At 41.8% G+C, this 18878-nt stretch overlaps 1 protein-coding gene across 2 annotated transcripts in view; it reads left to right on the top strand.

Moving 5' to 3' along the window:
• The first annotated feature begins 1026 nt into the window (after positions 1–1026).
• LOC129857911 (regulator of G-protein signaling 14-like) overlaps positions 1027–18878 on the top strand; it is a 33548-nt gene continuing 15696 nt past the window's right edge. The window contains exons 1-8 of one of the 2 annotated variants that reach the window (XM_055926600.1): positions 1027–1114; positions 2208–2229; positions 2370–2518; positions 2695–2787; positions 2998–3141; positions 14828–15007; positions 17091–17130; positions 17280–17371. In XM_055926600.1, the coding sequence (XP_055782575.1) occupies positions 1067–1114; positions 2208–2229; positions 2370–2518; positions 2695–2787; positions 2998–3141; positions 14828–15007; positions 17091–17130; positions 17280–17371 (768 nt within the window). In that variant the 5' untranslated portion in view covers positions 1027–1066. Of the gene's footprint in view, positions 1115–2207; positions 2230–2369; positions 2519–2694; positions 2788–2997; positions 3142–14827; positions 15008–17090; positions 17131–17276; positions 17372–18878 lie in introns of both variants that reach the window. The other variant, XM_055926598.1, reaches the window with a different exon arrangement.

Below are 18878 nucleotides of genomic sequence, written 5' to 3'. Positions count from 1 at the left end.
ACGATTTTTTACCTTAATTTAGTAAGTATTTTGTTAACTCTATTTCTTGAACTGCATTGTTGGTTCAGGGCATGTAAGTAAGCTTTGTTGTATTTGGCGCATGTGACAAATACAATTTGATTTGATTTGAATTGGCACTTTTCCCAATAGTGAGAGAATTTGGGGATACAAACAGTTTTAAAATCGGCAAAATGTAATTGTAGATATAGGCCTAAGTTTGAATTATACAATTTATTGTTATGCTTGCATTTCCAAATCGCATGTCTTCAAATGCACTTTGTATCTTCAAAATTCGCTAACTCTTCAAGGAGTAGCTTAGCGTTCACTTTAAACTGCTGCTTTGTTATCAAACTCTTCTCTTCTCTCTCCTCTAGCGCTATGTAAAAACAACATTTCATTCCATCCCAAAAGCTTTTTTCCCAGAGAATGGGGACTTTCAGCGGGCTCTACCAATGCTTCTCCCGCCTGGCGAAGGGGGCCGCTCAGTATAAGTTTGGGAAAATGAGCACCTACAACCATACCCGCCCACCAACTCTGAAAATGTACATTTTCAGAAATTAATTAATTCATTTCAGAAATGTTTGTCCAACTTGAGTAGCCTATGAAACATTTCAAATCATACATTTGCCTACAGTGTTTTTACCAGCCCTATCTATGATGGGGTGGGAAGCCAAACCACAGCTCTTGTAGTTGGTGCTACTATATCTCAAGTACAGTAGCCTTATTTGCTCAGACAAGTTTTCACCTGCATACTTTCAGTACAGGTGTGTGTTGTCATCCTCCTAAGCCTTACAGCCTGCACTGCCTAGTCTGTGGAAGAAGTACAGTAGGGCAGAAACACACAACCCAACCATCCACATCAGAGAGGATGCAACACAAGAGCAGTGTGATCACTGTAACCACACTTCCCCTTTTGTGGCCTGTTGCCACAGTGACACTTCCCTTTCAGACAGGAAGTCCTAAATGAGGAGGACCCAAGTGTGTGTGTGTCAGTGCAGGGCGGATCACTTTGCTGTGACCCCCCAGTGTGTGAGCATTGTTTCGCATTTCCACCGGTGCTTCGGACATGTCAAAGAATATGAAGACTCTGAGTGTTCCTGGTGTTGGTCACATGGTGAGTTATCGGTTTCTCCATAGATTAGGGTTGAATTCAGTGAGGTGCAACGTTACGAGACATGTGAATAAAATGTATGTGCAAATTTATTTTGCAACGCTCGTGTACACAATGTGGCCGGTGAGGTTTGAATGTTAGTATGCAGATGTTCTCAGTATGGGCCTACAGATCCCCTACACCATCCCTTGGTAAGTTGCTACATCCTGTCACTAGTCTGTAGCATCATGTGTTGATGTCCCGTCTTGTATGTGGTGCATTGAGTCATATTACAGTGTGTGTTGGGTGATGTGCCTCATATCCTCAGAGGAGGATGTTGAGAAAGCGTTAAAGTGAGTCAGTGTGGATACGAGGAATGAACCACGGATGGAGTAAAAGTTCTGCCCCTCCTGCCCATGGTTGTCATGGTGACTGGATTCCCAAGGTGTCTCCTGTTGTGTGAGTGGAGTCCCCATTGCTCAAATGAGTACACGCATATGTTGGCATGCACTGCTAGCATGCACTGTATGCGTGAGGCCATAGGCATTCCTTGGGTCTGTCTCACGTGTGCTCTAAAAACAAGAATATGTGTGCGTGTCTGCCTGTCTTTGTGTTTGCATATTATTACTCTCACCACAGAGGTGAAAGCTAAGATTATCGAGAGCTGAAGAAACAACATTCTCTGTCCTGAAAGATGAATGAGAGAGAGAACGACAGCAGTAGAGTGACACCCTCTTCCTGTGTGAGCTTGGGCCTTGCCCGCTTGAGTGCTTTACCATAGAGGGGAACTGTCAGAACAACAAAGCCATGCAGCTGTTCTCTTTACTCTCCACTTCCTGATGCTGTGTTGTTGTGTTTTTGAAACCATCCTTCATTCACTCACTGCCTGAGAGATCTGGTTGGGTGATTGTATGATTTTTCATGTTTTGTATGGTATTCTGATCTGTAAAGTTGGTCTGTATTCCTGTTCCATAAAGTTGGTCTCCACTAATGTTTGTTTCTGACTTTAGAGTTGAATGTATTTGAATGTCTGTATAACTGTGATCTGTATGGTATGTATGATGTTATATTGTACTTAACTGAGACTGACACACATTCCCCTTACTTGTCTCTGCAGAGCCAGGCAGTGTCGGATGGAGGTAAGTAACGTGTGTGTCTGTCTGAAGGCTATTTCTCAGAGCTGAACATGTCTGTGTGAGCAGTAACACTAGTCTGATACTCTGAGGCTTTAGGGTGTGTACATGGGGTGTTAGTAGTTAACGTGTGTGTGATTTTTCAGAGCTGAACATGTCTGGTCGTGGCTGTGGGGGCAGTCGTACAAGTCTACCAGGGGTCCCGGGGGGAGATGCCCAGGCCAGCGGTGTCGTCAGCTGGGCCGTGTGCTTTGAGAAGCTGCTGGAAGATCCCATGGGAATACGCTACTTCACAGTGAGCCATAGATGCACGCACACACACACACACACACACACACACACACACACACACACACACACACACACACACACACACACACACACACACACACACTCTGCTGATCAGATCTGATGGGAGTTGTATTGTAGGTGATCTGTTAATCAGGTATGCTCTTTGTTGTGCCATGCAAGGCCTTCCTGAGGTCAGAGGTGAGTGCAGAGAACATCCTGTTCTATCAAGCCTGTGAGAAGTTTCGGAAGATTCCTCCCAGTAGGATGAAAGAGGTATGGTGTCATTTCTCTGTCTTCTCTTTAATGAATCCTAGCTATGTGTTTGACTGTATTTGTGGTATTCATTTTCCATGTTGACTATTATGTATGTGCTATGAGACAACATCTAACTACATGGGATGAATGAGTGTGTGGAGTTAAGGTAGGTTGACGGAGCTGAGGTTACAGGTGGCCTGATGACTGTGTTTGATTCTGGTCCTGTAGTTTGCTGAGGAGGCTCGCTCCATCTTCCAGACGTACCTGTCTGACCATGCTCCCTACTCTGTGAACATCGATGACACAGCTCGCGTGGAGGAGAAGGACCTGCAGAAACCTAAAGTTGAAATGTTCGACAAGGCCCAGACACAGGTCTGCTCTACTGTCACCTGGCGGCCGCATACACACACATCTCACACAGACCAGCTCACACAGACCAGCTACACAGCTACACAAGCTACTCTACTGTACCTTATAATACCTCTCCCTGTAAATTCCATTTAATTCAATTAAAATTCCAGACATTGAATTCAAAGATAATTAAATTCCTCTGAATTTCAATGTTAGGTCAATTCCAAGAATTCCATTTCGAATTCAATATTATGCCTAACAATTACACAAATTCAAATTCAATTCGCTTAGGCTTTCAGGCTGTTCATGTCACTGTTCAGACAGCCTAGCTATACTGAAAATATGGAAATATAGGTTGACATTATTAAAAACAAATCCTACTGTAACGTGTATGCTGGGAGTCGGGAAGCAAGTACAGGGAGTGCAAATGTAATAATAAAAAGAACATAGTACAAAACAAGAAACAAGAAAAGGGTACAAACATGGATTGAGATGGAGTCCAGGGGAGTGTCATGGGGCGCAGGTGGCGACGTCGAGTGCTGGTAAGGGGGAGCGGGTGTAACAGTGACAGTATCCCCTCCCTGGCGCGTGGCTCTAGCCGCCGGACGACGCAGACCAGAGGGACGGTCCTGTCACTTCTGCTGAGGCGCGGGAACCTGTAGAGTCGGCTGAGGTGTGGGAACCTGTAGAGTCGGCTGAGGTGTGGGAACCTGTAGAGCCGGCTGAGGCGCGGGAGCCTGATGAGCTAGCTGAGGCGCGGGAGCCTGATGAGTTGGCTGAGGCACGGGAGCCTGACGAGCCGGCTGAGGCACAGGAACCATGACGAGCTGGCTGAGGCATGGGAACATAGTACAAAACAAGAAACACGATAAGCGTACAGACATGAAACAGAAACAGAGTCAATAACGCCTAAGGAAAGAACCAACGGGAGTGACAGATATAGGGGAGGTAATCAGGAAGGTGATGGAGTCCGGTTGAGTATAATTGGGCACTGGTGCGCGTAACGATGGTGGCAGGTGTGCGTAATCATGAGACAACTGGCGACGTCGAGCGCTAAAGAGGGGGAGTGGGGTAAACATGACACCGACAGTCAATTTGTTATTCTATGTGCATTCATTTAATTAACTGGGAAATGTAAAAATATTTAATTCTAATTAAATTAAATTCCAAATATTACATGTTTTTACAATTCCAATTCAAAAGTTCAAACAGTCTAATTCCATTTCAATTCCAATTCCATAACTTGAAGATTTTCTAAAATTTGAATTTAGTTCAACGTAAATCTCCAATTTACGATTGAATTCAAGAATTTTATTGTAATTTCAAATTAAATTGATAATGACACTTGGAATTCAGTTCTCTGTTTGATGGAGATACATTTAAAGCAGGGCAACTCCAGTCCTTGGGGTCCGGAGTGGTGTCACACTTTTTCCCAATCCCTAGCAAACTTCGCTAATTAAACTATTTGCATTCTCAACTGAAAATCATGATTGGTAGAGTTTTGGAGTCAGACGTGGTACAGTGGCTTGCGAATGTATTCACCCCCCTTGGCATTTTTCCTATTTTGTTGCCTTACAACCTGGAATTAAAAGTGATTTTTGGGGGGTTTGTATCATTTGATTTACACAACATGCATACATACCATTTTGAAGATGCAAAATATTTTTCATTGTGAAACAAACAAGAAATAAGAAAACTTTTTTTTACTTGAGTGTGCTTAACTATTCACCCCCCAAAGTCAATACTTTGTAGAGTCACCTTAAGCAGCAATTACACCTGCAAGTCACTTGGGGTATGTCTCTATAAACTTGGCACATCTAGCCACTGGGATTTTTGCCCATTCTTCAAGGCAAAACTGCTCCAGCTCTTTCAAGTTGGATGGGTTCCTCTTGTGTACAGCAATCTTTAAGTCATACCACAGATTCTCAATTGGATTGAGGTCTGGAGTTTGATTAGCCCATTCCAAGACATTTAAATGTTTCCCCTTAAACCACTCGAGTGTTGCTTTAGCAGTATGCTTAGGGTCATTGTCCTGCTGGAAGATGAACCTATGTCCCAGTATTAAATCTCTGGAAGTCTGAAACAGGTTTCCCTCAAGAATTTCCCTGTATTTATCACCATCCATCATTCCTTCAATTCTGACCAGTTTCCAAGTCCCTGCCGATGAAAAACATCTCCACAGCATGATGCTGCCACCACCATTCTTCACTGTGTGGATGGTGTTCTCGGGATGATGAGAGGTGTTGGGTTTGCGCCAGACATAGCGTTTTCCTTGATGGCCAAAAAGCTCAATTTTAGTCTCATCTGACCAGAGTCCCTTCTTTCATATGTTTGGGGAGTCTCCCATATGCCTTTTGGCAAACACCAAATGTGTTTGCTTAATTTTTTCTTTAAGCAATGCCTTTTTCCTGGCCACTCTTCCATAAAGCCCATCTCTGTGGAGTGTACGGCTTAAAGTGGTCCTATGGACAGATACTCCAATCTCCGCTGTGGCGCTTGCAGCTCCTTCAGGGTTATCTTTGGTCTCTTTGTTGCCTCTCTGGTTAATGCCCTCCTTGCCTGGTCCGTGAGTTTTGGTGGGCTGCCGTCTCTTGGCAGGTTTGTTGTGGTGCCATATTCATTCCTGTTTTCAATAATGGATTAAATGGTGCTCCGTGGGATGTTCAAATTTTCTGATTTTTTTTTATCACCCAATCCTGTCCTGTACTTTTCCACAACTTTGTCCTTGACCTGTTTGGAGAACTCCTTGGTCTTCATGGTGCCGCTTGCTTGGTGGTGCCCCTTGCTTAGTAGTGTTGCAGACTCTGGGGCCTTTCAGAACAGGTTTATTTATACTGAGATCATGTGACACTTAGATTACATTGTAGACTTTTTAAACTAATTATGTGACTTCTGAAGGTAATTTGTTGCACCAGATCTTATTTAGTGGCTTCATAGCAAAACGGGTGAATACATATGCACGTACCACTTTTCCGTATTTAAAAAATATAGATTCTTTTAAACAAGTTTTTTTTTTCATTTCACTTCACCAATTTGGACTATTTTGTGTATGTCTATTACATGAAATCCAAATAAAAATCAATTTAAATTACAGGTTGTAATGCAACAAAATAGGAAAAACACCAAGGGCATGAATACTTTTGCAAAGCACTGTAGTTGGGGATGGGGCAAAAGTGTGACACCAATCAGGCCCCTGAGGTCTGGAATTGCCCAATTCCTGATATAAAGGGAAACTTAATTTCTAGACACTATTGGGGTGTTTCAAACCATACATCATAGCAGTATTTTGGAATTTTTGCGCCGGGAGAGTTCAACCATTGATGTCATCGGTTGATTGAGCCTGCTGTCTGATCTAATAATGAAGTTATTAGATCAGACAGAAGATAGCAGTAGCAATTATTGTGGCCTTTGTGTTTCGGCGATTGCATGATCATGCTAGCAGTGAGTAGATATTTTTGTCCATCTTCAATTGAGCCATTGGTCTCAACAATGGTCCTATCCGCCACAACATTGCAGGGTATCTAGGTTGACTGATTTTCCCTGGCTTTGTAACCATACAGCCTGACAGGAGATCTACTTCCTTGTCCAATTGCGTTCCCACCCTCGAAGGCGAGCTTTTCAAAATGGGGGTGGTACTAGTTTCTACAGGTTCACGGGATAGAGGGTTGCTGGAGACATTTTTGGTTTTGCTGCTGGTAGATCGCGAGCAATATAAGCTATCTTTTTACACAAGACAGTGTTGTTTGGTACAGTACTGTACAATTACCCGTTCGATTTGGCCATAACGAGGCATGCTAGTACCACTAAGTTTAGCTAGCTATATTTGTTTGCTATACACAAAATGTACTGTAGCCTATCGTTATAGCTAGCTCAGTGCATGTCATTAGGAGCAAAACTAGAGAAATGTTTTGATGATGACGAAGAGTAAAGGAATTACTTTGGCTTCATGACTCATATTGCTAATAGTCTTTGAGTAACTATACCTGTGTGTTGTAGCTAGCTAACGTGTGTCTGTGTGATGTGTAATATTCTGCACCCTGCTGCTACATTAGGAATACAGACAGTACACAACAATTGCTCATGAAAATCGAATAGCATTTTTGTAATTCTCTTACAGACAATACCGCTTGGAGGCCTGCAGATTCTTTTTCGAGTTTGTTAAATGTGGGGAGAAGCTAGACACAGGAAACCGAATCCCCTTGTCTGCGTGTATTGTTGGGGCCATTCGAGCAATTTATCCCTGACACGATGGAGAGTATGGTGAAAACTCTCAAGAGGATCTGTGAAAGGTCCCAAGACAACAATCTCCCCCTGTATCAAAGGGATTCAAAACACGACACTTATCTTAAGTATTGACTTTGTAGAACTGTAGTATTTATTTTAGGAGTTAGTAGTATATTTGTATTCTACTGTGTATATAGTTGAAGTCGGAAGTTTACATACACTTAGGTTGGAGTCATTAAAACTCGTTTTTCAACCACTCCACAAATTTCTTGTTAACAAACTATAGTTTTGGCAAGTCGGTAAGGACACCTACTTTGTGCATGACACAAGTCATTTTTCCAACAATTCTTTACAGACAGATTATTTCACTTATAATTCACTGTATCACATTTCCAGTGGGTCAGAGGTTAACATACACTAAAGTGGCTGTGCCTTTAAACAGCTTGGAAAATTCCAGAAAATGATGTCATGGCTTTAGAAGCTTCTGATAGGCTAATTGACATAATTTGAGTCAATTGGAGGTGTAGCTGAGGGTGTATTTCAAGGCCTACCTTCAAACTCAGTGCCTCTTTGCTTGACATTATGGGGAAATCAAAAGTAATCAGCCAAGACCTCAGAAAAACATTTGTAGACCTCCACAAGTCTAGTTCATCCTTGGGAGCAATTTCCAAATGCCTGAAGGTACCATGTTCATCTGTACAAACAATAGTATGCAAGTGTAGACACCATGGGACCACGCAGCCGTCATACCACCAGGAAGGCGACACCTTCTGTCTCCTAGAGATGAATGTACTTTGGTGCGAAAAGTGCAAATCCCAGAACAACAGCAAAGGACCTTGTGAAGATGCTGGAGGAAACATGTATAAAAGTATCTATATCCACAGTAAAACGAGACCTATATCGACATAACCTGAAAGGCCGCTCATCAAGCAAGAAGCCACTGCTCCAAAACCGCCATAAAAAAGCCAGACTATTGTTTCCAACTGCACATGGGGACAAAGATCGTATTCTTGGAGACATGTCATCTGGTCTGATGAAACAAAAATAGAACTGTTTGGCCATAATGACCATCGTTATGTTTGGAAGAAAAAGGGAGAGGCTTGCAAGCCGAAGAACACCATCCATGTTGTGGGAGTGCTTTGGGGGTGCTTTGCTGCAGTAGGGACTGGTGAACTTCACAAAATAGAAGGCATCATGTGGGAGGAAAATAATGTGAATATATTGAAGCAACATCTGAAGACATCAGTCAGGAAGTTAAAGCTTGGTCACAAATGGGTCTTCCAAATGAACAATGACCCCAAAGTTGTGGCAAAATGGCTTAAGGACAACAAATTCACGTTATTGGAGTGGCCATCACAAAGCCCTGACCTCAATCCCATAGAAACTTTGTGGGCAGAACTGAAAAAGCGTGTGCGAGCAAGGAGGCCTACAAACCTGACTCAGTTACACCAACTCTGTCAGGAGGAATCGGCCAAAATTCCCCCATCTTATTGTGGGAAGCATGTGGAAGGCTACTGTTGGGGTTCGTTCCTTGTTCCTCGTCAATCATTGGCTCATTGGTGAAATTAGCATTCAGACAATATCTTTAAGTAAATCAATCATTCATGTATTAAAGCAATTGCAGACAGAAGTTGACAACAGGAACATGGCACGCATGTTTCCGAGTAAGTTCTGCAAAATAGTAAAGGGTCCAAGTTATTTTATTAAGCCCGAAGTCCAGTCTTAATGATGTCACTGCCTACGTCATTACCTTCTACTCATAAAACCAAGCCCATGCCTACACAGCTATACAAACAAGAGTTTCAGTTTTCCCTAAAGGCTCGCTGTAAATTTCCACTCCCCAAGTTGATTTATAGTGGAATGTCTGACTAGTCTCTTATCTCTTTCACTCCCCTGCAGGGTTCTTTCTCAGTCACATATCTCTCAGACCGTTTCTTTATAAGAGGCAGAGACTAGAAAAGACTGTGGAACAATATTAAACCTTATAATGAATATATACATTGTTAATCTGTAGTCTAGTCTAGGATAAATGCAACTGCTGTGTCAGATTTCAAAATAGCTTTACCGAAAAAGCACACCATGCAATAATCTGAGTACAGCGTTCAGACAACAAAACAAGCCATACAGATATCCACCCCCTTCTATTAACCTCTCTGGGATAATCGGGACGCTAGCGTCCCACCTCAACAACAGCCAGTGAAATTGCAGGGCGCCAAATTCAAAACAGCTATCCCATAAATAGAATTCCTCAAACATACAAGTATTTTACACCATTTTAAAGATAAACTTGTTGTTAATCCAGCCACAGTATCCGATTTCAAAAAGGCTTTACGACGAAACCACACCAAACGATTATGTCAGGTCAGTACCTAGTCACAGAAAAACACAGCCATTTTTTCAGCCAAAGAGAGGAGTCACAAAAAGCAGAAATAGAGATAAATTGAATCACTAACCTTTGATGATCTTCATCAGATGACACTCATAGGACTTCATGTTACACAAGACATGTATGTTTTGCTCGATAAAGTTCATATTTATATCCAAAAATCTCAGTTACATTGGCGCGTTATGTTCAGTAGTTCCAAAACATCCAGTGATTTTGCAGAGAGCCACATCAATTTACAGAAATACTCATAATAAACATTGCTAAAAGATACAAGCGTTATGCAAGGAATTTTAGATCCACTTCTCCTTAATGCAACTGCTGTGTCAGATTTCCAAAAAGCTTTTCCGAAAAAGCACAACATGCAATAATCTGAGTACAGCCCTCAGACAACAAAACAAGCCATACAGATATCCACCATGTTGTGGAGTCAACAGAAGTCAGAAATAGCATTATAAATATTCACTTACCTTTGATGATCTTCATCAGAATGCACTCCCAGGAATCCCAGTTCCACAATAAATGTTTGATTTGTTCGATTAAGTCCATAATTTAAGTCCACAATCCAAACTCACGAGGCGCGGGCAAGTTCAGGCAAAGGTTCAGACGAAAAGACATATTACAGTTCGTAGAAACATGTCAAACGAAGTATGGAATCAATCTTTAGGATGTTTTAAACATACATCTTCGATAATGTTTCAACCGGAGAATTCCTTTGTCTGTAGAAATGCGATGGAACGCAGCTAACTCTCACATGGGCGCGCATGATCAGCTCATGCCAGACCCCTGACTTAATCAGCTCCCATTCCCTCATCCTTCACAGTAGAAGCATCAAACAAGGTTCTAAGGACTGCTAACATCTAGTGGAAGCCTTAGGAAGTGCAATCGGACCAAATTTACACTGTATCTTGGATAGGCAAAGAGTTGAAAAACTACAAACCTCAGATTTCCCACTTCCTGGTCGGATTTCTTCTCAGGTTTTTGCCTGCCATATGCGTTCAGTTATACTCACAGACATCATTCAAACAGTTTTAGAAACTTCGGAGTGTTTTCTATCCAAATCTACAAATGATATGCATATTCTAGCTTATAGGACTGAGTAGCAGGCAGTTTACTCTGGGCACCTTTTTATCCAAGCTACTCAATACTGCCCCCCTGTACCAAAGAAGTTAATACAACATAAGCATTATCAATTATTATAATACATTAAGCATTTGGTACAGCCCCTATCATGACCCCAAGGAGAACCCAACACTACCCAAAACATTTAACCCAAGTGAAACAATTTAAAGGCAATGCTACCAAATACTAATTGAGTGTATGTAAACTTCTGACCCACTGGGAATGTGATGAACGGAATAAAAGCTGAAATAAATAATTTTCTCAACTATTATTCTGACATTTCACATTCTTAAAATAAAATGGTGATCCTAACTGACCTAAAACAGGGATTTTTTACTGGATTAAATGTCAGGAATTGTGAAAAACTGAGTTTAAATGTATTTGGCTAAGATATTTGTAAACTTCCGACTTCAACTGTATGTCATACATTGCCATAACTGTTCCTGCATACTGCTGTGTAAACTCACCTCGGTCTCCAGAGCAATAGAGTAATTAACTTTTTTATTGAAACATGTTTACTTGCCAACAAATGAAAGTTGAAATTACATTTACATTACATTTAAGTCATTTAGCAGACGCTCTTATCCAGAGCGACTTACAAATTGGTGCATTCACCTTATGATATCCAGTGGAACAACCACTTTACAATAGTGCATCTAACTCTTTTAAGGGGGGGGGGAGGGGTTAGAAGGATTACTTTATCCTATCCTAGGTATTCCTTAAAGAGGTGGGGTTTCAGGTGTCTCCGGAAGGTGGTGATTGACTCCGCTGACCTGGCGTCGTAAGGGAGTTTGTTCCACCATTGGGGTGCCAGAGCAGCGAACAGTTTTGACTGGGCTGAGCGGGAACTGTACTTCCTCAGAGGTAGGGAGGCGAGCAGGCCAGAGGTGGATGAACGCAGTGCCCTTGTTTGGGTGTAGGGCCTGATCAGAGCCTGAAGTTACGGAGGTGCCGTTCCCCTCACAGCTCCGTAGGCAAACACCATGGTCTTGTAGCGGATGCGAGCTTCAACTGGAAGCCAGTGGAGAGAGCGGAGGAGCGGGGTGACTTGAGAGAACTTGGGAAAGTTGAACACCAGACGGGCTGCGGCGTTCTGGATGAGTTGTAGGGGTTTAATGGCACAGGCAGGGAGCCCAGCCAACAGCGAGTTGCAGTAATCCAGACGGGAGATGACAAGTGCCTGGATTAGGACCTGCGCCGCTTCCTGCGTGAGGCAGGGTCGTACTCTGCGAATGTTGTAGAGCATGAACCTACAGGAACGGGTCACCGCATTGATGTTAGTTGAGAACGACAGGGTGTTGTCCAGGATCACGCCAAGGTTCTTAGCACTCTGGGAGGAGGACACAATGGAGTTGTCAACCGTGATGGCGAGATCATGGAACGGGCAGTCCTTCCCCGGGAGGAAGAGCAGCTCCGTCTTGCCGAGGTTCAGCTTGAGGTGGTGATCCGTCATCCACACTGATATGTCTGCCAGACATGCAGAGATGCGATTCACCACCTGGTTATCAGAGGTGGGAAAGGAGAAGATTAATTGTGTGTCGTCTGCATAGCAATGATAGGAGAGACCATGTGAGGATATGACAGAGCCAAGTGACTTGGTGTATAGCGAGAATAGGAGAGGGCCTAGAACAGAGCCCTGGGGGACACCAGTGGTGAGAGCACGTGGTGCGGAGACAGATTCTCGCCACGCCACCTGGTAGGAGCGACCTGTCAGGTAGGACGCAAAAATATTATATTATATATTATTACATATTATAAAATGAAATGATACACCAACTCCCTGCATCATTTATTTTAGTACTAAAATTGTAGCTAGTTACTTCCAAATACATTCCATGAATGTCACTATGAATTGATCCAGATGTTTTGGTGTCTGATGCAGCTGGAATTATTTAGTCACTTGTCAGTACACTTGTCAAAAATATTATATAAAACATTTGATCAAACTCCAGCAATATTTATACCACAATGCAGTTGTGAGCATACCAGGTATTCTATATTATATTGAAAAATCAGTTTAACTGAATATGGATGTTGTGTTGGCTGAATGTTCCAGGCAGGGTCCTGAATGTTCTTCAGCTGGTGAACATCATCTTATGCTGGGCAATGGTAGCTGGTTTAGCAGGCTTAGGCGATGTTGGCAGGGATGTTGGGTTTGGGGAGCTGTGACTCTGGCTACTTGTAGACCACTGTCTTGTCCTTTCTGCACTCCACAGCTAGGTGGACAAGCTTCTCACACAAGTAGTAGGTTCTGGGCTAGTACACTTTCTTCACCACCGACTGCTTAACCTCTTGCAGAAGATTTGGTTGTACTGCAAGTCTTCTGGAAAGACTTGAAGACTGATCATGAGGATGTGTAATCTTACAAGAAACCATGTTCATCTGTAAACAAAAAAGGGTATGGTAGACTGGTATGCGTTTTGTTACTCTCATTGATGAGGCATTGAAATGGTCTGTTAGCAAAGGTGTGAAAAGTTTGAGGGGTGGCTTGACTTGTAGACAGTCTAGTCATGTACTGTTGTGCCTGAGCACCTTCAGTTGCGCTGTTGAGTAGACAAGCACTGCCAATAATAGTGAATAGGATACTAACAGCCCCTCTCCCCCATGCCAACGAACTGACTATAAGGGTTTGAATTTTTTTGTTGTTGTATTTTACACCCTTTTTCTCTCAAATTTCGTGATATCCAATTGCTTTTCTCCAGTTTAGACTTCAATCTTTGCATAAGCAATCAACTAAGCCTGCAGAATACAGAGAAAAAACGACAGAAGAATTTGTAGCCTACTTATAAACATACCTACTATGACAACGAGACACGGCCCAAGTTTATGGCTAGCTCCAGTATATTTATTTGCTCATCTTGTCATGGAAATACCAGTTCCTGGTGCTGAGCTTTATGTTGATGGTTCTGCAGATGTTGATGGTATCGGACTATGTAAATAGAACACATAGGCCAGTCACATTAGGGCGGCAGGTAGCCTAGCAGTTAAGAGGTTGTGCCAGTAACTGACAGGTTGCTGGTATGAACCCCTGAACTGACTAGGTGAAAAATCTGTCAATGTGCCCTTGAGCAAAACACTTAACTCTAGTTGCTCTGGATAAGAGCGTCTGCTAAATGACAAAAAGATAGCACCTGGCTAATAACATTGATTTGCTTTAGAATGTCTAGCCAGCATATTGTGAAAGCTAACAAACTAACGATGTTGGTTTAGATAAACAAATATATTTTGCTAGCTAGTTAGCTAAGTTAGCTACGTTACCTCTGCTTATTTTCTGCGCTGATGTTTGCTGATCGGATGCTTTCTTCTTTGAAATGAAGGGGAAAATCCTTGGAATAACTTAATTTTTCAACTTTCGACAACCTGGCAACCCCATAAGTTCAGACTTCAGGTCCGTTTCGAAATTCTCTGGCTGAAAGTGCTGGCTACAACCACAGACATTTGGATATTTCTCCACAGGAGTATTCACATCATAGGCTGCCTTCTTTATTGCCGCCAGGCACTGTTGGCTCCGAGGAATATCTCTGTTAGGTAACTGTTGAAATGTTACCCCAGCAGCCTGTGCTTTCTTCAAGTTTGCACATCCAGGTACTGAGCACAGCACCATGACTAAACTGTACAGTTGTTGTTGACACAAAAATAAAAATAAATAGTTATTCGCAATTTTCAACTGGATCCACCTCGCCTGGGGTAGTACTTCATCCAGAAATCACTACGAATTCTGGATATTGTGGTTTGATTACAACCAGGAAATGTAGATGACCTGTTTCTTCCGGAGAGATGCTTGTATTTGCACATATTATATATTAATGGACATATACAGTGAAAGAGCAGTGGTGAAATGTATCTTTAAAGCAAGAAAGTAGAGCAACTCAAACGTATTACCAACAAAAGTGTAAAAGTGTGGTGTATGCAGTGCCATGACCTGAACTGGGAACTACATGTCTGTGTCTGTTTGTACCCGTCCCTCCTCTGTGTCAGATCTTTAAGCTGATGAAGATGGACAGCTACAGGCGTTTCGTCCGCTCCCCTCTCTACCAGAAATGTACCCTGGCCAGCGTGGAGGGCACGCCACTACCCAGAATCCCCCCTGAGCCCACCAGCACAGGATCATGGGAGAACATGGCCAATGCCAGCCCCTCCCTCAACGACAGCAAGAAGGTGGGATGGATGGATGTGTTTTAACAATAACTATGGAAGAAATGTTTTGATCATTGTTGAAGAATGTTGAAATGATTCTATTTGGATGTGTGTAATCAGAGAGGAAGAGGCAAAGCGACAGGGTTTACTCCACCCCAAAATCTGTCCACATTAAGCAGATCATTCATTATTAACTTTTTAGGGCTGCAATCCCGTAACGAGATCGATATGACAACAGCCAGTGAAAGTGCAGGGCGCCAAATTCAAACAGAAATCTCATAATTAAAATTCCTTAAGCATACAAGTATTTCACACCATTTTAAAGATACACTTCTTGTTAATCCCACCAGAGTGTCCGATTTCAAAAATGCTTTACAGCGAAAGCACCACAAACGATTATGTTAGGTCACCGCAAAATCACAGAAAAACACAGCCATTTTTCCAGCCAAAGACAGGGGTCACAAAAAGCAGAAATAGAGATAAAATGAATCACTAACCTTTGATGATCTTCATCAGATGACACTCATAGGACTTCATGTTTTGTTCGATAAAGTTCATATTTATATCCAAAAACCTCAGTTTACATTGGCGTCATGTTCAGAAATGCCTCCAAAATATCTGGAGAAATTGCAGAGAGCCACATCAAGAAATCAGAAATACTCATCATAAACTTTGATAAAAGATACATGTTTTCCATAGAATTAAAGATAAACTTGTTCTTAATGCAGCCGCTGTGTCAGATTTCAAAAAAGCTTTAGGGCAAAAGCACAATAGTCAATAATCTGAGAACAGCGTTCAGCCACAAAAGGAAGCCATACAGTTACCCGCCAAATTGTGGAGTCCACAAAAGTCATAAATAGCATTATAAATCTTCACTTACCTTTGCTGATCTTCGTCGGAATGCACTCCCAGGACTCCCACTTCCAAAATAAATGTTTGTTTTGTTCGGTAATGTCCATCATTTATGTCCAAATAGCTACTTTTGTTATAAAAATCCAAAGTAACGAAGCGCAGTTCACTAAAAGCAGAGGAAATGTCAATAAGTTCCGTGACAGTCAGTAGGAACATGTCAAACGATGTATTGAATCAATCTTTAGGATGGTTTTAACATAAATCTTCAATAATGTTCCAACCGGAGAATTCCATTGTCTTCAGAAGTGCGATGGAACAGAGCTCGCTCTAACATGAACGAGCATGGTCAGTGCATCATGGCAGACCTTACTCATTCCCCTCTCCTTCGGCCCCACTTCACAGTAGAAGCATCAGACAAGGTTCTAAAGACTGTTGACATCTAGTGCAAACGGACCCATATCCCACTGTGTATTCGATAGGCGATGAGTTGAAAACCTACAAAGCTCAGATTTCCCACTTCCTGGTTGGATTTTTTTCTCAGGTTTTTGCCTGCCATATGAGTTCTGTTATACTCACATACATCATTCAAACAGTTTTAGAAACTTCAGAGTGGTTTCTATCCAATACTATTAATAATATGCATGAATTAGCAACTGGGACTGAGGAGCAGGCAGTTTACTCTGGGCATCTCTGGGCACCTTTTCATCCAAGCTAATCAATACTGCCCCTGCAGCCATAAGAAGTTTTAAGCATGTTAATCATTCTGTTATTGGGGGCAATGAGAGATTGTCGAATTTAGGGGAGATAAAATGAATTGCTACTGTATTTTGATACGTGAGGCTTATTTGATCTAATAGAAGTTTCACAATGCTTAGGTTGTTATGAGTGTACTGATATAAGTGTGATGCACATGACATCCCAGCAAATTTGAGAAAAAACACTTGTCCCTGTTGAAATTTGAGACAGTCTATACATATTCATGAGGCTAGCATAGCATCTCATTCTCCATTGAATACAGGTGGTTAAATTCAACACCCCTCATCGAATATTCAAAAAAGTATTAAAATAACGAGATGTATCCAACAATCCAAAGAGAGGAATAGGCAGGAGCTTGACAGCCCGCCGTTCCGCTCTGTGGAAAATGAATCCCACTGTTAGGGTGGAGACAAAAGCATCTCGTCATTATATCCAGTTTCTCTGATGTAATCCAGTGCATGGGTATGAGTAATAGCTTGTAACCTGTGTTCAGCAGAAGAAGAACAAGCAATGGGAGAAGAGGGAATCATGGGGAGGTAGGCTTCATCTATAATCATAATCATCTATAATATCTCTTCTCTTCCCATGGTATTCTCTGATAAATTGTTACCACTCCACACACTTGTCTGTTTCTCCCTCATCCTTTCTCCCTCCCTTTCTCTCTCCTCCCCTCCCTTCTCAGTAGAGGTGTCATACCCCAAGGTGAATGTGTCTCGTGCGGAGTCTCAGATGTCCAACAGCAGTGTGGAGTTGGGCTCCTTCTACAGGCAGATAGAGGTAAAGTGCAACGCAATGTGCTTTACAGGAAAAAACGAATAGAAAACAATGAAAATAAAAACTGAAATATTTACTACAGAACAAACATAATTGGATAAAAAACTAAAGAATAACCATAAAAAATGAACAACTAAAAAGCACCCTCACGAAAGCTAAGCTAAAAAGGTGTGTTTTAATATTTATTATAAATATGTCCACAGTTTTGTACCCCCTCAGATTCTCTGGCAGGCTAATCCAGAGGCTAGGGGCATAAAAACTAAAGGCTGCCTCTCCATGCCTCTTGGTCCTAGGCTTTGGGATAGTTAAAAGGCCAGTGTCAGAGGACCTGAGGGACCTACTGTGCACATAACTTAAAAGCATTTCTGACATGTATTGGGGTGCACAATCATGCATTGATTTAAAAACCAATCAGGCAGCCAGGACAGAGACCTTAAAACCGGTGTTATGTGTGCTCTCTGTCTGGTCTTGGTCAGGAGCCTTGTTGCGGCATTCTGTATGTTATGCAGTTGACCAATGGCTTTGTTGGGTAGACCAGACAGGAGAGCATTACAGTAGTTAATCCTGCTTGTAATAAAATCATGGATGAGTCTCTCTACAGGTGTACAACAGTGAAATGCTTACTATAAAACAAAACAAAAATTCTTTAACTTTATTTAACCAGGAAGGGCTCCTTGAGATTTGAAATCTCTTTTTCAAGAGCGTCCAGGCCAAGATAGGCAGCACCAAGTCATTACACAATTACAGACAGACAACATGAAAAACTACAAGTAATCTAGTAAAAACCATAGAATTCACAAGAGTATAGCAAAATCATAAAACAGCAAATTAAAAACATTGACAGGTCAGGGAATCAGTCTCAAAATCCTACATCAGTGATTTAAAAACACCAATCGGGACAAGTTCTTCCATTTTAAAAGTATTTTGTAAGGTGTTCCAAGACGATGGCGCAGAGTACATAAAAGCCTTTTTACCTAATTCAGTTCGGACATTTGGAACAGTTGGCAGGATAAAAGTCCTGCAAACAAAGAGAGGCACACACCACATTTCTGAACAATAAAATTGACAAAATAAAATGGTAGTAAACCAAAAATGGCTTTGTAAATAAAAGTATACCAGTGACTGAGCCTATGAGTGACTAGTGAAGGCCAGCCAACACTGGTATACAAAGTGCAGTGGTGCGTAAGGCTTTTGCAGTTTAAATATATCTCAAAACGCCATGGTAAAGGGTGTCAATTTATCTCAAACACTGAGCGGAAGCATTGAAATATAAAATATCAACATAGTCTAGTAAAGGCATAAATGTAGCTGATACTAGCCTCCTTCTGGCTGCAAAAGAAAAACATGCCTTATTCCTAAAATAAAATCTAAACTTCAGCTTCAAATTTTTTGTAAGTTGTTGAATATGCACCTTAAAACAGAGGCCGTCATTAAAATTCCAAGATATTTATATGAGGTTACAGTCTCAACTTACAAGCCCCTAACCAACAATGCAGTTTAAAAAAACCTG

This window comes from Salvelinus fontinalis, chromosome 6 (genome assembly GCF_029448725.1).
Source record: "Salvelinus fontinalis isolate EN_2023a chromosome 6, ASM2944872v1, whole genome shotgun sequence".
NCBI lineage: Eukaryota > Metazoa > Chordata > Actinopteri > Salmoniformes > Salmonidae > Salvelinus > Salvelinus fontinalis.
Note: the sequence above shows the minus strand (reverse complement) of the source record. Positions and strands in the feature narration are given on the sequence as shown.